We start from the raw sequence: 23,434 nt of genomic DNA on the forward strand, positions 1-23,434 counted from the left end.
CCTCAAGTCTAGCTATGCTACCTCTAAGGACTTAATTTACATATATATACACATTGTTTTTAATACTTCCAAATAAAATGCGTGTTTTGAAATTTTTATTCTGGAAAAGAATCAGTTTAGTTTATTATGATTTCTCACCAAAATATTGCTGTCACTTGAAAAGTTCAAATATTCAATTAAAAGAACTGCCCAATGTTACAATTAACAGTTGTTTCATTTTTTTGTCCCAAAAGTAAAATTAAAGTATCAGTGTGCATTCTGTCTCCCTTCCAATAAACTTAAGAGTATACATATCCCATACATATCTTTACTTGATAGATTATAGTCTTATAAAATTGTATAAGATAATATATGAAAGTAATAGTATTAAATAAAAGTTGACTATCTTTTTCCCCCCGCAAATGTAGGGGTTGAACCCAGAGGCATTCCATCTCCTAGCTACACCCCCAGTCCTAGTGTTTATTCTTAATTTTGAAATAAGGTCTCACTAAGTACCTGAGGCTGGCCTTGAACTTATGATCCACCCCTCTCAGCCTCCCAAGTATTGGGATTACAAGCATGCACCACCATGCCAGACTAGATTCTGACTTTTTATATTTCTTCTGTATTTTTTAGTCTTAGTCCAGTAAATTTCTTCATCTGTCCATCTCAATATTTTTCAAGACATCATGTCCAATATATTTGTGACTAGAAAACTCTGATTTCATTATTTGAAAACTAATTTGGAAAGCTTATGTCTTCCTGTTCAGTTAAATTTCTTTCAACATTAGTGGATGCTCAAGCAATGTAAGCTTGGATGTGTTTCACTAAACTAAAAAATATTTTTATTTCAACTAAGAGTTTTTCTCTCAGATCCCTAAAGAGAGTTAGATAAATTTAACTTAAGTGTATTTATGCTTTCCAGAGAAATAGGTGCTAGGTCTTATGAAAATGAGGATAGTTTTCTCAAAGTAAATAGCAACCTATGTGTCCAATACATTCTTGGCAAAACACTTTGCTTGGAATTTGTTTACCCTGGGGTAGAAGCAAAGATCAACCATACTAATGGCTATCTTATAAAAACTATTGACAATTTCGTCTTCTAGAATAAAGAGAATATTTTAATAAAAATATCACACTTTAAAAATTAATTTCAATTCCCTTAAGCATACTCTTATAAAAAACACAAAAGAAAATATTTTAAAAATAATAACAGGTTTCTCTTTAAGAAAACAAAGTGTCTGATCTACTTGTCAGTTTTTGGAGATTATTTCCTTTTGTAAGTAAACATAAAACTCTTTCCCAAGTACAAACAGCAAAGAATGAATATTTAGTGCAAAGGAAGTTTGTTCCTAGAAGCACCTATTTATAATTACAAAGTAGATGTCTTAGAAAGCAATCTAGAATGGCAGTAAAATTCATCTAATTTTTCTAGGATTACCAAATCCAATTAAAAATGCTATCAATGAGAACAGGAGAGCATGATGTACTATGCTCTGGCAGAAACAATTCATCATCTTAACATTCAATGCAAGTTGTTATTAGCTCAACTTTATATGAACATAACGTTTATGAAAATGGGAAACTATCCTTTGAGAAGCAAGCTAGAACATTCCTAAGGTTGTGCAGATGCTGGTGATTAAACTGTTTCAGAATCAATTTGTTTCCTAATGTCAGAATCAAATGAAACAGCAAATTACTTATTAACCTGTTTGAGACATTATTGACCATTTGTAATTTTGCTATGAGTTTGTTTGTAATTCCTTCAAATAAGCTGCAAAATTCTCAGATAAATGAGACACTCAGTATATACAATACTTCTATAATAAAGGCTTTCCAAAATATAAATTTATTCCATGCACTTTCCTTGTGTTCAAAATGATATAAAACACTATGAGAATAAATAAAAGAATGTGTATACACAAAATGGAAGCCATGTTATGCGTACAGGAAAGCTTGGTGCTAGGACACCATTTTTTGAGCCGTTAATCATCTCTCCAAGGAAAATACCCAAATAGAGCTCATTTTAAGCCACCACTAGCACTGTGTGTGTGTGTGTGTGTGTGTGTGTGTGTGTGTGTGTGTATGCGTGTGTACTGTGAAAAAATACCTATATCTAATATACAAAGAGAATGCCATCATTTTATTCTTATTTGTGACAACCTAGTTTAGTGTAACATTTACATGGGTTAATATATCTTATTACATATGTTATTGACAATGTTTTAGTAATCTATTCTTTATTTTAACTATACCATTTCAGTGAATAAACACAATAAGTATGAAAGTGAAATACAAGTTACCATTCCCTTACTCACACACAATTTGTCAGTAAATGCTTTCATTATCCCATTGAGGAACACATAAGAACAGATCAGTAAAGGTTACGTCATTTAGTTAAGTTTTCCTGGACAAGGCCTAAAGAGCAACAGTTAAGTGAACCTACTCAAATAATTTTCAAAGTTGAAAACTCAAAATACACAGCACATGAAATTGATTGAATTCTTTAAATAAACTGATACTAAAGGATAAAAAAAATCATCCTATAGTTAGAATATTTTCTTCTAGGTGTGAAGCTTTATAGCTCCAAGTATGATCTTAGAATAACAAAGGTGCTAATGAAGACATAAGCCCTATATGAAGACTCCAAATATGATTTTCAAGTTGTAAGCCAACCAAAGTAAGCATTAAGAGAAGATGTACCCTAGTATAACTCAACAAGCTGGCTCAACTCCCTAACACAGAACTGGTACATGGGTTTTCCTTTCCAGGAAGACATAAAATGAATCAATCTAAAATATTCAAGGAGCACACAGGACATGCTTAGGGTCCTGAGATTCCTGATACTGCCTTGTTGGGCCACACAGCAGTCAGCACAAGTGGCACTGAGAATAGACAAGCAAAAAAAAAAAAAAAAAAAATTGTGTAATTTATACGATTTGGCAAAACAAGTTTTTTTTAAGACTGGGGATGGATCCCAGGGACATTCTAGCTCTGAGCTATACCCCCAGCCCTATTTTTTATTTTTTATCTTGAAAAGAGTTCTCACTGAGTTGCAGAGGGCCTCATTAAGTAGCTGAGGCTATTTGTGAACCCTGATCCTTTTTTCTCTATCTCCCAAGTACTGGGGTTACAAGTGTGTGCCACCAAGCCTGGAAAAAAAAAAAAAAATTGTTCTTAGCTGCTCTCCTTAAAAAAACAAAACAAAACAAAACAAAAAACCCACCAACACTAAAAATACCCTCTCAGTGGATAAAATTATTATTGTTTGGTAATTCACATCAAAATGAGAACTCATTAGAATAATACATTGTATTTGACCAACATATTGGCAAGATTAAATGAGCTACAACTAATTTTATATTTGTTTACTACACATATTTCAATTATATGAACCCCTAATCAACTTAAATTCTGTAAATATCATGAGTGAAAACTTTTTATCTGGGTGAAACACAATTTTAGCAAAATTTTAGAAATAATCTATAGAAAGGATTAAATATGAGAAGCGGGCAGCTGTTTATCCAGCTCACACTTTCTATATAGATGCATAAAATAAAGGAAAAATACTTAAAATATCAATAGTGCTATAATGAAATGTGAAAGGTAAAATTATTTTACTTCTTTTACTGGTACACAGTAAATGAATTGTGGGGGTGTATATATATATATATATGTATATATATATATATTAATTTGATTTTTAAAAGGTCGTATCACTAAGATACACATGCCGTTATTGATAGTAAATGAGGCAAAAGAAGTAACTTGCCACAGCCACATCACTGATAATATCCAGAGATGGGATTCAACCCAGAGTGCTCGGATCAGAGTCTGGACTCCCAACACTACTGTCTTCCTACTAGTGAGACAAACAGTTAAACAACAATATCAAAAAGAAAAATGAAATGCACAAGGCTTTTCATAGGCAACATCCATCTATCACTTAAGACTAGAAGAAACAGTACCTCCCTAATTGTCATCACACACACAATTCAGATAGGAATTAAGCAAGCTGGAAATAAACTTTAGGGCAGGAACAGGTTGGATTTAACAGACTAGAAAATATTAATTGCAAAGCTTGGTGCATATATCTATGCCCATATACATATGAGAATACAAATACAGTATCTCCCAATTTCGGCAAAGAGTTCTTTTGATTGACCTCTAAATCCTAAAGTGGGTTTTAAAATATTCAGGGTTTTAGAAATGATTAAATAAAAAAGGTAGTGGCATTCCATCAGAGTATGTTTATGTGCTCAGGAAAAAAATGGTACAAGTAAAAATAATAATAATTCCATGTGGGCATATCTGACTGCAAACTCAAAGGACCTTCAAGCAATTAAATATGTTCAACCAAAACAGAAAAATGAGACATTTCTATTAAGTACAATTTGGTTGAAAAACCAAATGAACGAGGTTACATATGTATAGGATAAAAACAGGGTTCTGAAAAGGTAAACGAATTAGAAAGTACTTCTCTAAGATGAAATGTTAAAGAAAACAAATAAGGTATCAGATGATATAAGCTTAAGGAGCTAGGAGTGTTGGATGGAACTGATAATTTTTGTTAATGAAAGAACAGCGAAAGAACTTTTGATGATAAAAAAGGGAAACTTTGTCATGAAGACAAATGTTAAAGAAACCATGTAATTTTGGCCAGAACAGCAGAAGAGCAAAATACTCTGCTGGGACAGGGAATTGGGCCAAGACATACATCATGTTTCAAGGCCACAGTGACCAATGACAGATAAGGAAATCAGGCTTAAACTCAAAGGACAAACAAACACACGACAGCTGCTGAATAAGCTACCAAGATCCAACAAAAACTCCATCATGAACTTAATTCACCCACAGAAGTATGTTATCATCTATTAATAAGCTGAAATTTAGTAACAGAAAACAGTAGGTCTAAAATCAGTCACAAAATCATGACCACTGGTACATAAGACTATGTGACTACAGACATGAACTTCACCTGGTATAAAGCTTAATGCTCACAGGCCATAGATTTACTCAGCTTATATGGGTTATCAGATAGTTCCACCTAGTATCCCCAATGGGATCGTTATGCTGCACACTGGTCCTATAGAAAATAGATGAAAAGATGTTCTACATCACTGGCCATCAGGGAGATACAACTCAAAACTACACTGAGATTCTATCTAACCCCAGTCAGAGTGGCAAGCATAAAGAAATCAAATAACAAATGCTGGTGAGGATGTTGGGAAAGAGGAACTCTTTCACACTGTTGGTGGGAGTGCAAACTAGTTCAGCCACTATGGAGATTTGTGTGGAGATTCCTAAGAAAGGTGGGAATAGATCCACCATATGATCCAGCTATACCACTCCTGGGTATCTTTCCAAAGGGGTTGAATTCAGAGAAATACAGCAACATATGCATACCTATATTCATAGCAGCACAATTCGTAATAGCCAAAATATGGAACCAACCCAGATCTCCATCAACAGATGAATGGATAGCAAAACTTTGGGAAATACACACAATGGAATTCTATTCAGCCATAAAGAAGAACAAAATTATATTATTTGCAAGAAGATGAAAAGTCCTGGAGAACATTATGTTAAGTGAGATCAGCCAAGCACAGAAGGAGAAGGTACATATGTTTCCTCTAATATGCCCAAACTAGGAAACACAGAGGATACCAGTAGGACTCCAGATAATGGAGGGTAAATATCAGCAAATTTTGAATGGAAAGATAGGACAGGAGGAAGGCTGATCTTGAATAATGAGGGTCTACATCTGAATATGTGTAAAATTATGAATATGACATGGTTAACCTGGACAACCATTGGTGGGAGGGGGAAGGGAAAGTGGGGGGTTGGGAGAGAGGGCACCAAGTATAGTTTAAATGTATACCATTTATGTTCAATAAAAAATTTGTTTAAAAAATAAAAGAAATCTTTTACAAAAAGGTGCTGACTCTCCACCCCTTACTCTTCCCCCAGGCCAGCAACAGGCTTCATGCCTCACAAGTCCTCTAAGAGAACACTGTATGCTTTGAAAAAGAACCAGTCCTGAAATCATAAGCCTGCCAATGGAAATTGAAAGTTATACCAAGGAACAAAAAAATAAAGTATGCCTTATGCTGATATTCTTAATAAGTTACTGAAAACACCCTTACAAAGATTACAATCTTGAACTTTCCTGTAATACCTGAGTAGCAGCTAAATACAAGCCTTGGAGTCAGTCACGTAACTGATCCTTCTTGGCCCTGAGGACATGGGGCCATTCCACCTTGCGCTCCCTCATCTGTAATGTGCTGTACCTCAGGAAAGCATGAGAAGAAAAAGTGGAGTTTCATGGGTAAAGTACTTAGCACAAGGCTAAGCAACCCGTAAGCGCTCAATCAGAAGCATTTATTTTGGGTTTTGTCCTGCTGGTAATGCTAGCAAAAATAAAAGTAAAGTAAAATGCAAACTTACACCCCATATCTGGGGAAGCTGGATCAGTAATTATAAACAGAACCATTCCTCAATGGACACATCACAATCATAAATGGTTAACAAAACAACAACAAAAATGCTAAATCACAGTTGAGAATTCTCAAGCAGAAGAGGGGTAAGTTAAACTGCTGTCAAAATGAACAGCTGTTCTTCAGAGAAAGTAACAAGATATTCAAACACCGCCCCCATGGTCTACATGACTAAAGGCAGCAGTGTATAACACATGTTCCAGCTTTAGCTATTGTAACAAGGTTCGCCTGGAGCAAAAATTAACCTAAAGAGCTAGATCTATATAAAATAGTAGTGTGATCCTCATAATACTTAGGGGGAGATTATATTAGTCAATGATATAGTAATGGGATTTGAATAGTCAGTCTTTGCTTGCTTAAACTTAAACTTGGACACAATACTAATTTTACACGCATTATTTACAAACCAAATTATGGTTAGAAATAAGAATGGCCAAAATATTTACTTTGGAAGCAGGGGCTCAATTTTAAGATCGTACTTTTTAAAACAGCCCTAGCAGTTATTCTGGAGTCACAACCCTGGCTTAGCATCTTAGCTCCTTGGTAGCTGTGATGTGCAAGCCAGGACCTCTTTATGTCTAAGCCATCTCATCAGCAAAATGTGATTTGCAATATACATATCACATCTGATCAGGACAAGGATTAAATGAATGAAAATACTATCAGGAACATAGTTGGCACTGTATGTGCTAGTTATCAAAGCATATCACCAATTGATCATGTGTTAGATGCCATAAATTTCTCTGTCTCTGGGCCTCAGTTTCTTCCTCTGCTACAGAAGAATGTGACAATGAAACAGTGTACAATTGTGGCAACTGACTGATTTTACATATGTATTATGTAAAATATATATTATAATGTATATTGATCATTTAGAAGAATGAATCATAGAAAATAATTTATTCCTAGAAAATAATACACAAAGTATATATATTTTTTTCTTATATCCATTGTATACTGTGTTTGTAGTTGTGTCAATGGTCCCCAAGACTGACCTCAGGTTAGATGATTTGCTAAATTAAGTGATAGAAGCTGGGTGTGGTGGCGCACACTTGTAATCCCAGCACTTGGGAGGCTGAGACAGGAGGATCGCACAGGTTTGAAGCCAGCCTCAGTGACTTAGGCTCTCAGCAACATAGTGAGAACTTGTTTCCAAATAAATTATATAGGGCTGGGGATGTACCCCATAGGTAGAAAGCCCCTGAGTTCCACCCCCAATACCACAAAAAAGAAGTGATAGAACAAAGAAAAATCATTATACTGAATGTTGTGGTTTACTACTGTTAAAATGATACAGATTAAAATCATTAAAGGAAAAAAAGCAGTTAAGGCAGAATAAAATAAAAAAAAAAAGTAGGTGTAATCCTGCCAATATTCTTCTGGTGGAGTGCTGTTGCACTCCACTATCCCAGAAACAGGAAGTAAAAGTACCTATAGAGGAAGAATTGCCAAGGAAGAAAGCGCAACCCAGCCTAGGTGTCAGGATTGTTGATGGAATGCCTGCATGATTCATCTGAGCTATTCAGTCTCTGTGAGGCCAAAACGACAGCATGCCCAGGGCACCAAGTGAAAAAGACAGGTACTCACCACAAATCCTGTTAGCATAATCCATCTAGGTTGACCCAAGATCCTAGGTACATAAAAATACCTGCATCAGGCAGGATATCCTCATGCCTTAAAGGTGATCTCTCAGGAGCTACTCAATGGCCATTATTTTCTTCAGACAAGTGGTGTAGTAACCTGCACCTGATGAATTAACTTTTCTCTGCATGATACATGATTAACTCTGATGAACCAGAAGCTATTTTTGACATATTTTGCATATTATTTATACGTTTTTTGAGGCACCAGAGATTGGACTCACAAACATTTTACCTCTGAGCTAAACCCCTTGCCCGATTTTATTTGGAAATAGGGTCTTACTAAATTGCGGAGGGCCTTGCTACTTGTCGAGGCTGTCTTTGAAACTGCAATCCTCCTGTCTCCGCCTCCCAAGTACTGGTCTTACAAGCATTTGCCTCCACACTCGGCTACTTATATATTTTTAAGGAAAAATTAACATTGTTTTTTACAAATATGGAAGGTTGGGAAGGTTAAATATGTGTTTATATACACACAATTAGGGAAGAATCCAAACTAGGTATCTCAGACAACAGAAGTTCTAAATTACATCTCTGTCAAGTCACATTGCCGCAGAAAATGCAAAATTTAAAATAACACATTATACAAAACATGACACATAGGTACATCATAAATATATCAAATTAATAGTCAGTCGTGAAAAAACTAATTAAAATCACTAAATTTGTGGAGCAAATAAACTAGTGCTGTGTGTAAATATGTGTTTATTGCAGTCTAGTTTTCCTTTAAAATAGTGGGTTTTTATTAAAAGATCATATAATCTTTCCTAACTCAATCACCCACTCCAATAAACTACACAATGAAGTTTTCTGAGCTTAAAAAGAACCAGCTCTTTAAATTCAGTCTTCATTTTCTTACACTTCAAAACTTTTTAATCCTCACAAGCATTGCTGAAATATAGAAATAACTTACCTATTTATTAAGAATATCAATTTTCCTTGTAGAAATATATTCCCACTTTCTCTAGGGAAGCAACAATGCCTTCTCAATTTAATGTGTGTGTGGTCGCCCCCCCTCATCTAATAAGCTAATACTTTTCAAAAAATCTTTGTAATGCCTAAATGAAAGGATTCCACATCAAAGACCTGACCTCCCTATTAAATTATCTAAAGGAAACCCTAGGAATATAAAATCTATTCAAAGGAAAATTGCAGGTAGCTCACTGTACAATGCATTAAGAAAAGAAAAAAAAGCTTCATAAGAGCTGCATGGAATTTGGTAAAATTATACCACAAAAAATACAAATCAATCTTAAATATAAAGAAATAAATTCATAGCCAAAAACCTATTACAAAAGTGCTATGTAATCAACCAAGAGGGAGTCTTTATGAAAAACTTCAGAATTTGTCACTTTTTCAATCAAAATTTGATTAAAGCTTAATGCTAGAAAGGCCAAGAAGAGAACACACCACACATTTTTCAATAGATTTAAAAAATTTAAAGCTAACTTTCAACATTAGGAAAGTAGGTATTGCATATGTTTATTGGCCATTTCTATTCTTCTTTTGTGAAGTGTATTTAGTTCCCTAGCCCATTTTTTTTTTTTTGATTGGGTCATTTGTTTTGTTTTTTTATTTTTATTTTGTGTTTATTTTTTATTTTTTTAATTTTTTTATAAGTGGAACATATTGAGAGTGGTGTACATTTACATTGTGCTTCATGCCCTTCCCCCACCCTTTCCCTCCCCCCCCCAATAGAAAGTGTCCAGGTTAATCATGTTGTATTTATGCTATTACACATATTCATATGTAGCACCTCCATTTTAGCTACAAGTTTTTTCAACATCATTAACAATCACGAAGATGCAAATCAAAACTACACTGAGATTCCCTCTAACTCCAGTTAAAACGGCAATCATCAACAAGACAGCAATAAATGCTGGTGAGTATGTGGGGAAAGGGGACTTTTTTACACTGTTGGTAGGATTGCAAATCAGTGCAACCACTATAGAGATCAGTGGGGCAATTCCCCAGAAAACTAGGAACTGGTCCACCATAGATACAGTGATACTACTCCTGGCTATGTTTGCAAAGGAATTGAAATCAGATTATAGGAATGTATGCATATCCATGTTTATAGCAGCTTAACTCACAATAGCCAAATTATTGAACCAACCTACATGTCTGTCAACAGATGAAGAGCTTATAAAAATATGGGATATATATACACAATGGAATTATGCTCAGCAATAAAGAACAAAATTATATCCTTTGAAGGAAAATGGACAGATCTGTAGCACATTATATTAAGTAAGATTAGCTAGTCACAGAAAGTGAACGGTCCTATGTTTTCTCTTGCGTGTGGAAGCTAGGGAGTAATCAAGATATGAGAGGGACTTCAGATGACGATAGAGGATACACTCCAGTGGAGTAAAAGAGGGAGATGGTATAGAAGAGGGTGTGGGCAAATTAACAGAGAAAACACTTCCACCTATGGTACATATGTGAAATTACCAATGCCAATCTCATTTCATGAATGGGGTGGGAAAGGGAGAGGGGAGGAATCCAAGGGAAGCTCATAATAAAAAGCATTTTTTTTAAAAAAAAGTAGCTATTGTCACAGACAACATGAATAAACTAAAGTAGTAAAATAATAAATGAGGTAGTATGGATAAAAAAGTTCTTTCTTAAAAAATGAATTAAAAATTTTACCGTACCTTGAATGTACTTCTGAAGTTATTCAAGTCAGTAAAAAATTCTTCCACGGACACCTTCTTCACATCCACGGCATAATACACCATCATACTCTGGTACAATTTTTCCATGTTCTCATGTAATTTAGAAAGTTTCTCATATTGTTCTTTTGCACTGATAACAAAGCTGTATAATGTAGTTAAGGTGTTTTGAAATTTACAAAGTAAATTTTTAGGCATAAACACATGTATGACTCCAATATTTTTACTATTACTACATCTCTAAAATTACCACTCAACCACTCTTACTAGACAGATTCTACTGTACAGCAAAGAAAATTGAATTTTTTTTTTTTTTTTTTTTTTAGTACTGGGGATTGAATCCAAGAGCATTCTACCTCTAGCTAAATCCTTAGTCCTATCTTTTATTTTGAAAATGGGTCTATGTTGCAAAAAGCTTTGCTAAGATGCTGAGGCTGGCTGCAAACCTTGAACCACCTGCCTCGGCCTCTAAATACTGGATTACAAGGCATACACCACCACGCCTGGTTTGAAATCTAATTTTTAATTAACTTTGGCAAAATTATCAGAAAATTCAAATGTTTATATATTTAATATGTTCCTTTCTAAACTTTCACAGAGTTCAATAAAACTTTTCTTTCAGTTTACTATAATAATGTATATCACATAGATGATTCAAAATAAAAAGTAAAATTATAGTACAGTAGCTCAAATTGAGTAAATGAAATACTGAAATCGATAATACAGGCACTGAGTTCAACAGTTAAACTGAACAATATGGGGTCAACTCAGTTTGTCTACTTGGTAGTAGTATGCCTGTAGACAAAGCCCTGACCCCCTGCTTTGACTTCATCTACAGAAGAGGAATAAAAACAAAAATACCACCTAACTCATGATGCTGTTCTGAGTAACCAATGAGATTTACAAATACAAGCAATGTTCTTAGAAAACTGGCCATTCAGTACCATATAGAGATCCTTGGTATTTTATTGCCCACTTACTCATCTATAGCTTTAAGACATTTTTTTGGTGGGTTTTTTTTTTTTTTTTTGTGGTGGTACTGGGGTTCCTGGAAAACCTTCTACCTCCGAGCTATACTCCCAGACTTATTTTTATATTTTTAGTTGGAAACAGGGGCTGTTAAGCCAGCGCTGCTGGCTTTGAACCTGCAGGATCCTCCTGTCTCCACTTCCCAAGCGCAGGGATTACAAGGGTGCGCCACCATGCCCAGCTATTTAAGGCTTTAAAAGCAATGTCTTATGAGGTAATTTTAAAAGTTATATCATATATGGAAATTGTTTTAATTTCTCTTTTCTTCCATGTAGTATATGACTAAAATGATTATATACACACAGATACACACATAAATACCATTCTCCCATTTATAACACAGTTTAAGAGATGATACAATTGAGTCACTAAGAATTGGGTGTGGTGGTAAATGCCTATCATCTCAGTATTTGGAAGGCTGAGACAGGAGAACCACAGTCACAATGATAGCCTTAACAAATAAGGCAGCTCTCTGAAACTCAGTGAGATGCTATTTCCAAATAAAAATAAAAAGGGCTGGGGGTGTTACTTAGAATGTCCCCGAGTTCAATCCCCAGCCCCACAAGGAAAGGAAAAAAAAAAAAAGAAATTGAGTTACTAATTTAATGGGATAATAGTCATTGGCAGTAGAAAATATTTTCTAAATGGATCATATAATTTCCATCACTGAGTAACAAATAGCTGATACAGTAAGATACAAAATGACCACACCACATTCTGAAAGGATTGTGCATAGAGTATTAGTTATAATTGTCTATGGCTTTTTTTAAATTGAGGTATTTAAAGGAATAGAATACATAGAGTTAGTTTTACAGAAGTCATCTTATCTTCTGATTAATGCCTATGTATAAAGACATTAGTAAAATTTAAAACTGGATTCAGGCTATGAGTAGAAAACCAGAAATATAATGTTTATATCTAATAAGATAAAATTTCGTAGAATGCTCCTGAATTCAATCCCCAGCACCACAAAAAAAGGGGGAAAAAAAAAAACTTCCACAATTTACAAAAAGGATATATATATATTTTTGGGGGTGGTTAAAGCTTTTCCTAGTGGAGAATAAAATAAGAAAACTGAGGTATGCCTTTCATTTTGAGAATCAATAAAAAAAAAAAGTATTGCTGCCAGGTAAATCCATGACACAGGAAAAAATTTCTAACAATTAGATCCTAATCTCCCCATAGGCAAGAAGGAGCCCGGGTAATTGGGGCTCTGCTCTTCAAATGCCTATAAGTCAGTCTACAGGGTATATGTTTCCTTTCTCTTTGTTTAATACCATGCTCTGCTTAGTAGTGTATGTAGTAATTTAAAAGAAAAATGAGACAAGACAGGGAATCCAGATTCTGAACCAAGAGATGATCTTTTTTAATGACCTTAAGATGTGTATGTGACTCATATGTGTTATGTACATGTGCTATGTTCATCTGAAGAGCAAAACGACACTCTAGACTTTCTAGGGTCTAGCTCTTCATGGTGCCAGGGACTAACACGTTACATATGGTACCATTTTGAAATTCTTGGAGGAGTAACAGAACTTTTTGTATAGTTCATCAAACCACAATATCACAAGAGATTCTGAGAACAGAATCACAAGACAGGTTTCCATATGTGGTATCAATATTCATAAAATATTATAGGTAAAGTGAATTTTTGTAAAGATCAGATTTTAAATGCATACATAAACTATAAATAAAAGATATAATCATTTATAATGTGAATAATCATGTAAATATCAAAACTGATTAATAGGTTTAGCTAGATTATTTGGAATATGTATACCTGGGATGGATGGAGATATATATATATAATTAAAAGAAAAATTTAGCTGGGCATGGTGGTGCACACGTTTAATACCTACACTTGGGAGGCACGCAGGTTCGAAGCCAGCCTCAGCTACTTAGTGAGGCTTTTGGTAACTTATTGAAACCCTGTTTCCAAATAAAATATAAAATAGGTCTGGGAGTATAGCCCGGAGGTAGAAAGCCCCTGTTTTTCAACCCCAGTACCACCACACACACAAAAAAAATTTAGTTGTGCCTTTGCTTGTCCAAACCTATCAATCAAAAACTTTAAGTTTCTTTTCATAATCATTTATTTTGCCTTCTTTTCCTTTTTGTGGTACAAGGGATTGAACCCATGATTCATTCTATCTCTTAGAAACATCTCTGCTGAGGGTGTTAGTAAGTTGCTGGAATCTGTGTTTCTTTTGTCTCAGCCTTCCAGATACTGGGATTAGAGGTGTGTATCACCAGTTGATGATCCTTTCATCTTGTCCCCACACCAGGATTAACTGTTTCTTCCATGGGTAAACCATATCATCTGTAGCCTATTTTAATTATCTGACAATCCTTCAGGCATCTTCTTACTGTGGATCCATAATGAATGCTTTGAGTTTTCCCTTCTTACTGAAATGAGTAGTAGGGCTTTGTTCTTGCCACACTTACGTGTGGTCACCTCTTAGTGTCGGCACAATCCCTAGATGACATATTCTACCTTGTTAGCTGCATTAAGTCCAGTCATCTGCAATGACATTGGCGCCACTTCTGTATTTCACCACAGCACTATTGTTCAACTTTGGCTGGAGAATAACAAGTATCCTCCAAAGTCATCTGATGGAAACCATAGAACTTTTGTTTGCAAAATTGTACATATAACACAAACAATTTGGATACCAAGAATTAAAGAATCCTTAAAAAGTATTTGACCAGATCACCAGGTAAAGAAAAATATTGTGGTCCATGTCTCTAATTGGATGGTTCTACCGCTGCTTCTTTCTTGCCCCATCGCTATTTATGAGGCTTTGAGTCTTATTAACATACACTTCACAAATCTCAGTATTTTTGTTCTAACACCCAGAAATATGCCTAAACTCAAGAATCTATTTGGTAAACAGATTGAAATAAAGCAATGACATTTTTCAGATTTTTAGGCAAAAGCCCTAAGTGATAAAACATTGGAAATATGTCAGTGAATATTTATAAAACCAGCACAAATCTATTGTAAGATGTGATAGAGAAGATGACCAAGAGCCAAAACCATGGAAATGACATGGTTTTAACAGCTAGAGAGCTTTTAAGGTAATTTTCTTATCATTATTATATATAAAACGATTTATTCCCAAAGGAAATGAAGTGGAGCTTTGAATAACTGGAATCACCCATGAGAATAGCAAAATCGTGATTAAGCTGAACAATTTTGGAAATAGCCAATCAATCCTCGGAAGTTTCAAATGACTGATAGGCTGGAATAACTGAATACATAAAGAAGGCACACCATCAGTACTGATGAGCTACGGTCTTAATAATGGATGGAGAAACATTCAGAAATATAATCATCAGGCAAAAACAAAAATAAAACAAATACATCTGTCCTTGTACCAACTGTTCAGTGTCCACGTCAGTAGTAGTTTCGTAATGATATTTTTCTGGGCATTGAGTTCTGTATTTGTAAAGGGCTTTAGAAAAAAATGAATGTAATAGTCAACAAATTAAAGTTAATGAAAATCATGCACAAACATTTATATTCCAATGACCTGATATTACCTTTCCCCAAACTAAGCAAAACTCATTAATCTTCACTTGAGTCACTGTAAACTTCCCACTTGAAATGGAGGTAACAACCAGATCTCTGTTCACACATATCAAATTTCAAGTATTTAGCATTGGTCAACTAAGGAGCATGATATAGATTTGGGCCTCCTCTTCTTGTCTGACAGTGGTGCTTATTCTCAAAATATCTACCCACAAGTAGTTTCCACATATATTCTTAGGCCAGACCTCATTATTGTACTTCTGCCATGAAAGATGCCCATTGCTTCCAATAACACAAGTTACAAGGACCAGCTTCAATAATTCTATACATCTGATAACATGAATAGGTCTTCTTAAGGCCATGATCTAGCCAGCCATTAAGTAACCATTAAGTCCACAGTATTCCAAATATTCCCCTCTAGCATTAGAGAAAACAGTAAATAAGAGAGGCAAAGTCTCTTGGGTCTTGAAATATGTACTCTGCAATCTGAAGACAAATAATAAGTAGGATTAGAAATGTGTAAATGAGATTTTCATATGGTTTAAGTATATTGAAGAAAATGATATTTCTGATGTTATATAGAGAGACAGACTAACAGGGTGGATGGTCAGGTGAATCTTGTCTACAAAGGTTATAAAAACAACAGGCATGACAGAAAAAAGGCAGAGGGCACTATGTTGTATGACATTATCTTGTAAATGAAACACAACATGACTTCAAAAAGGAGAGATCACAGTAAATTTGAAGATGCATCAAGGATAAGAAGGATATTTAATCAGAATCTTAAAAGTTTGTTAAGAATGGGTTAAATAGAAAAGAGACATGAAGAAAAAGTCAAAGTATTATTTTCAAGAGAAGAACAATCTGCTGAACTAAATCATTAAATTACTCAAGTTCCCACCCTTTCAACTGGGTCATGTATTACACAGGCTTACATTTCATTTGTTCCAATCTTTCATTTTACTTCCTAGCCACAACTCAATAAAAAGTCTTAATTTTCTCTAGCTGAAAAATACTGTGCTTTTGTAGTATAGAATATAGATATCTTTTTCATTGAGTTTACTGGCGTGGTTTTAGCAAATACCCAGTAATCTCGCAAGAGCCTAAAACATTTAGTATATAGTGGAACAAGAATAAAAGAAGTGTGAAAATAAAGTGAGATTTTGATGAAGGATATGTATATATATTCATAGATAAGGATCACGGGAAAGAGTTAATTTGTCATAGGAGTTGTCATAAAAATATATATAAATGCTAGAAAAATGATTTTTTCTAAGAGACTCAGGAGAGGGAGGAGAAAGAAATAGAAAGGCAAGTGATTGTGCGAGGAGATTATCAAGGGCATGCTCTAAGATCTATTTGTTATTTTCCTTAAAGTAAGAAATACTAGAGAATTTAAAGTTCAAAAGAAACAGCCATCGCATGACATAAATCCTAGCATTTTCTTAAGTTTCTCACTAAATAAAAATTCGGTTAAGTATGTGCATCTCTCATAATAGTTAGCATAAAACTACCTTGAATTTGTGTTTTACAATAATATTTACTGTGGAAATATTCAACACTAATTACAGTCTGAGCAGACTTAGCAAACTAGAAAACAATTATTATGAAAAGTCAGTGATAAACGAATTGTACATACTTTTAAAAGGGCATACTAATTTCATATTTTAAGAAATAGATATAAAAATGAATGTACTATAAAAATATAGTGTAATCGACTATTAGTGAAATTTCATATAACAAAATTGTATCTTTGTAAATGAAAACAATTCAATTAACAGTTAATAGCTCTGTAAATCATGATAGTTTAAGCTAAATATTTACTTACAAAAATGAATCTTTAACAAGTTAAATAACACATATATTATTTCAGAATTGGTTGATGAGTCAACCAGTAGATATGTGCTTCAAATAAGCATTTAGACATATGATATAAAACAAAGCTTGAATCTTCGCTTAAACTTCAGTTAATGCATTATATCCATTGTGCATTTTAGCTTCCAAACACTTTCATTTTCTAAGATCTAAGAGGCTCACAATTTGCCTTTTTAATAAGATCTGTATAAATGCATTTAATATTCAAAATCTGATTTGTTGTCAGTCCTAATTAAAGTAAACAAAGTCTTGCGATGAATGAATTTAATTACTTCAAAACTAGTATGTCTAACTAAGATGAAAAGCAAACGAGTGCAATCTAATCTCAGCAAAGAATATTTATGATTATAAGCTTTGTCAATAGCAAAGTGCACCAACTGTTCATATATCTGACTTCCAAGAGATACATGAATGCTAATCAGTTCATTAGAGGCTTCTAGGTTGTGGTATTTAACGACAGGATATAGTAGCTTTCTTGTCCATGGAGTATAATTGTACTCAGAATGAAAAATTGTTTCCAACAAAGCATCATCCTTCCTGTTTCTGATTTCCTGCTGGCTGCTTTTTATGAGCTGCATACCTTTCAAGAAGCGACATCTTTCAGCTTCTCAAGTCATATGAATACAAGTATGACTATGCCCTGAAATTGTCTGCTGCACAGGGTTCTACAACTTTTCCTCTGAGCCCAGGAATTCATGTTAATTCAAGAAAGCTTCATAATTAGCACATTCACTGTATTACCAAAAGCTATCGAATGAAATTTTTACTAAAATGCTCTTTATCCATAGGGCACAATAACAAGTTCTACACTTAATATTATTTAACGATAAAATAATAAAATTTCACACATGCACCTTTTAACATGATGGAATGATTGAAGGTAAAGCCAAGAAAGATGAAACTGATATAACTCTACGATGATGCAATTATTTTTAAAATAGCCATACTTTATCAAATGAGAAGGTAGTCCAAAATATTTTGATGAATAAATACAGACTTTAGACTAGTTTAAAAGAAAGAAAACTGAAAGCCTTACCCACTACAGCAATAATGGCACCCACTCTAATAAAATTGAAAATGGGTAGGAAAGATAGCAAAAGGAAACAAACCACATTAGCCTGAATTGATTGCTGCCTGAGTGCATTTTTATGATATTTCCCAATTGAGACAGTGAAGGAAGCTCAAACTGAACTAATTCACAATTAAGATGGAAGCATATGCAATAAAATCTATGACAAGCCAAATAATAACTTTGTGATTCACTACTGCTCAAGGGAAAAATAGAAAAATAGTCATTTTATTTCAAGGGCTTCAATTGAAAATGTTAGGAATGTCAAAAGCTCATCATAGAAGTGGGCTATCCTTTCATATAGAATTCATAAGTCCATATGAGATTTTAATATAACATTGTAATAATACTTCTTTACAGCACAAAAGATATCAGTCTGTAATTTTGTATAATGGTTTGCAAGGAGACTCAACATTAGTGTCAGAAAAGAAAAAAAACTTTATTACTTCAGTTACTCATTAGAGATTATGCTACAAAGTTTGTGATAACAAAGATAATTGAATACAAAAAAAGTCTTAAACAAGATGCAAGCCAAAATTCATGCTATTAATTTATATATTTGCCAATTTTATTTTAGATAAAGAGATTATGAATCCAAGTAGCGATTCTGAAACTCAATTTTGAGTTTGGAGTCATGTAGTATTTCTAAAGGAAACATTAAATTTTGTGGCGCATGAGTTAATTTCTAATATATACTCTTGAAGCTGACTAGTCACATTTTGAGTTTATGGACTCTGTTTCCAGAACATTTCTGAAAGTATCTAAATCACATTATGACTTTGGATTCAAGCTTCCTCAAAATGAGTTTAGTATCTTTTGTCATGAACATCAGAAGAAAACAAAGTGTATGGAAGTGGAAAGATAGAATAATGTACAAGTATCCAAGTAGATGAAAATAAAGAGAATAGAATCAGAAGATGGTATGTTACTCATGAAAAACACTGATTAATTTCCCTGCAAGAAGGCAAAGGTTAAGCCTTCTGCAATTTGGAACTACAAAATGAGGGCTGGTTATGCAAACACACTTAAAATATTAAATAAACTGTAACCCAATTGACTACTGACTTTAGCTATTTAGATATCAAAAGGATATGGACATCTTTGTCACAAACTTGTCATGCAAGTCCTCAGGAGGGGGAAAGGTTTCCAAATCTTTCTCAAGCTGTTGAAGCTGCCTTCCCATCTGCTTCAAATTCTTTTCCAGCATTTCTATAGAGACTAAAAGAGAGCATATTAAATGCCTTGAAAGGACAAAATTATAATATATAAAAGCTAAAACAATATAGACACAAAACATTCATGGAATCCTCATAATCATGTAAGACAGTTCATTATTAAAAGTTAAATTCCACTAAATTTTTTTCTTTAATCATCTGATTTTCAAAACCAGTTATAAAATAAATTTGACAATATTCTTTTCAAAGCAAAATTTAAGAAATGCCTATATAAACATTTTAAAAATTTTGTTTAAAATTAGATCTCAACCACTATAATTAAGATAGTCTATTGTGATAGACATGAAAACTAATGTTGTTAAAATTAAACTTATTTACATATATTTTAACTTTTTTTCAAAACCATTTCTTGATAGAACAGTAAATAGATGGGAAGTGGTTTATATCATCCATGCTAATCTGTTATATGAAAGAAAAGCTAACAGAGGCTACATACAATGAAAAATGACAAGCTTCCTGTACTGGTACCATTAGCACAATCTTTGTTTATTGTCTAATAATTATTATTTTCCTCCTAGTATGAATGAACAACAGTAAACCAGGGCACAGGGGCACTATCAAAATATACTGGGCTCCCAGGAAGACAGCACACATTATAAACCCTTTCCAAAATTTTTCATAGTCCATTTTACAGCACTTGGGTAAAGAGTTACCAACAAGTAAAGAAGATAAATTTTACATATAAAGAAGTTTACTTTTACATATAAAGATGGGGATATCTTTGAAAGCAACCTAAAAAATAAAAATATAAAAAAATAAAAAGTTAAAAGTTAAAAATTTAAATATTATGGTTTATAACCTTGGTTCAAAAGAATGGAATAGTTAAGCAGGCTTAAAAACAAGTTGTCTAAGAGCATAAAGTGGTGCTTTGATTGTGTGTTTTACTTCCCTGTATACAAGAACATTTGCTGTTCTAATTCTCAGATACAACATTTAATGAGTCCAATGACTGAACTGTCCAGAAAGACACTTGTAACAGTTCTCTGCAGGAAGATAAAGGAAAAGTTAATTTTCTGTGTGTGGTACTGAGGATTGATCCCAGGGGGACATTCTACTTCCAAACTGCACCCCCAGCCCTATTTTAATTCTTTATTTTTTAACAGGGTCTCATGGTGGAAAAGCCATTCTATAGTTTTACTCATACAAATTTTCTAAGATATGTTTTTCCTTCTCACATATGCCCTGTGGTTTTTAAATTTAAGACTGGACTGGGAGTGTAATTCATGAGAGAGAGCTTGCTTAGCATGTAGAAAACACTAGTTTCAATTCTAATCAAAAGTTTAAAAAATGGGGGAGGCAGATATGGTGGGACATTCTTGTAATCCCAGTACTTAGGAGACAAACAGGTAAATTGCAGGTTTGCAGACAGCCTCAGCAACTTAGACACTGTTTCTAAATAAATAAATAAATAAATAAATAAATAAATAAATAAATAGGTCTGAGGATGTGGCTTAGAGGTTGAAAGCCCATGGGTTCAATCCTCAGTAACAAGCAAGCAAGCAAGCAAACAAAAACAAAACAAAAACAGGAAAAGGTAAGAACAATAACTCATGCTGGGTATATTTAATTTCCATTATGGTAGAATTTAGTGTATTAATCTATTCAACCCATGGCCCATGTCTTCTGTATATTGCGCATGCTGATATTACATATTTCCTGTGTTGTACACTTTCAGTTTTACATCTGCTGGTAAACTATCCACAACCAAAACTTAAATTTAATTATGCCTTTGGTGTTTCACTAGCTCTTCTCACTTCCAAATGGTTATTTTGCTTCTTTCAAAGTTTCTTCTGCATTCCAGAAGAGATTTCCTTTTGCTCTGCTAGTCTATTTGATCTCTCCTCTAATGTCTCATTAGCATTTCCTTTCTCATTTCTCAAGAAATCTTATAGGTGGTTCAGTTATTTTTATACTTCCCAAACTCAAAACTTCTGATCAAATAAAGGTTCAAAAACACCTAAGATTTTTATATTAAGTAAAAATGTGCACAGAAAAGTTTATAAGCCATGCATCCACTTTGTGCTATGGATGAGGTTAAAAAATGTTAGGCTATGAGTATATAGTATTAATAGTAATGAGTATGACAGTATTGAAAAGAAAAGAACAAGTGATAATGGCAGCTAAATATTACTGAGTATTAGCATAGCTGAGGTACTATCTCATATGTTTATTAGTTAATTTAAATAGGTTAATTAATTTAAATTCTCAAATGAATCATGAAGTAGGTATAGTGATTATCTCAAGTTTACAGATGTCTAAATAAAAAGGTCATCTCAAAAGTGGCAAAGCCAGAATCTGTACTCTGGCAGTACTATTCCAGACCTTATTTTCAACCATTCTGCTATATAGAAATTTTTAGAGCAATCTACTTTGTTTTTCACAGCACTATACTCCCTATCATTAACATTTCAATGGAGTGCTCATATATAACTGATTTCTCATACATTCTTGTCTACTATAACCACAAGTGATTCAATGATAACTGAGCAAAAAGGAAAATATCAAAGCATTATGGACGGATGGACCATTAGATATAGAAATACTGTCCTTAAAAAAAGAACATTTAAAGTATTATTTCACTGCTGAAAAATACTTTATTGTTTTAGTATGTTATAAAAATTATAAATATATCTAGGGAACCAACAAATACAAGTCTGAGAGCCTCTCACTTGACAAAAAGGACAAATCAAGTGCTGGGAGAGAACACAGCAGGAGTGCTCATGGTTTTTTCCTGAAAACCAAATGAATTATTCTAACATCGACTAATTATCTCTCAGTCACCATATAGATTTCCTGCGATTAAATTCTGATGCTAATTTCAAAAAATTAGTGTCACAGTCTCCATAGAAAGGGCTCAGATCCACCAGACTGCTCTCATGTCATGCAGCAGTTCCAAGTCTAGGAGACCAATGATGCTCTGATGGACTGGCTCTAAATTTGAGGATTCCCACAAGCCCCCTTCTTTGAGTTCCATATGCAGTAGAATGACTCATAGAACACAGGGAGGTGTTATATGTAACAGTTATAGTTTTATTGTAAAGGATCCAACTCGCGAACATTGAAATAGAGGAGGTGCACTGGACAAATATGAGAAAGGAGAGGGTGGCAGAAGTTCTCTGCCCTCTGGGCCCACACCCTCCTGGCACATCCATGGGCTCATTGACCCAGGAGTTCCCAAAGCTCTATTTTTCAAAGTCTTCACTAAAGCTTCATGAGAAGGTATTATTCCATCATTGATCATTCATGATTAGAGTCCATCTTTAGTACCTCTACCTCCTGAAGGCCAAGGCCTCATCTGATGGCTCTTAAGTCTGGAATCATACATCTGGAGATCACTCCCCAGTGGATGAAAGATTTGAGCATTTCCAACTTTTTCATAGCCAGTGGGTCAGAGATTGTTTTATTTGTGATTTGAAGCAGTTTCTCTGGGCTTAATTTCAGTATCAGTAAAAAAAACAAAATGGATAGAATCTTATCTTTCTCACTTATTTTTAACCTCTCAGATATTTCATTTTAAAAATTCCTATAAAATAGTACAAAATTTTTTTCAAAATAAATACGCTATGTTTTTGTTGTTCTTAGAAATAAACACAAAATGATAAAATTAGAAATCAGTGTTACTAGATTAAAAGGAAGAGTAAAACAGGCTGTTCTCATCACCAACCTGAGGCCAGGAACAAGACATTACAAAAAGCTACAAAGAGTTGCGGTATTCAAGAATACGACACTCAGAATGGTTAGGGGATATTCAAACTCCATCTAGAGTAAGCAAGCGACTTTTAAAATGGCTCTTACAACTATTCTACAGATGAAAATCCCACTAAGCCATTTCTTATGCTTTATCAGCATTCTCTGATTACATTACTTGTACATTATAGTTAAGTGGATTTAAATGTAATTGAC

The 23,434-nt window shown here is 33.9% G+C and overlaps 1 protein-coding gene across 4 annotated transcripts in view; it reads right to left on the bottom strand.

Moving 5' to 3' along the window:
• DIAPH3 (diaphanous related formin 3) overlaps positions 1-23,434 on the bottom strand; it is a gene marked incomplete at both ends in the record, with an annotated part of 500,946 nt that overhangs the window by 168,682 nt on the left and 308,830 nt on the right. For all 4 annotated transcript variants that reach the window (XM_080719970.1, XM_080719969.1, XM_080719968.1 and 1 more), the window contains 2 exons: positions 10,774-10,936; positions 19,388-19,514. In XM_080719970.1, coding sequence (XP_080576096.1) covers positions 10,774-10,936; positions 19,388-19,514 — 290 coding nt within the window. The remainder of the gene's footprint in view (positions 1-10,773; positions 10,937-19,387; positions 19,515-23,434) is intronic.

The sequence above is a fragment of the Muscardinus avellanarius genome (assembly GCF_963383645.1).
Source record: "Muscardinus avellanarius genome assembly, chromosome: 2".
Classification (NCBI taxonomy): Eukaryota; Metazoa; Chordata; class Mammalia; order Rodentia; family Gliridae; genus Muscardinus; species Muscardinus avellanarius.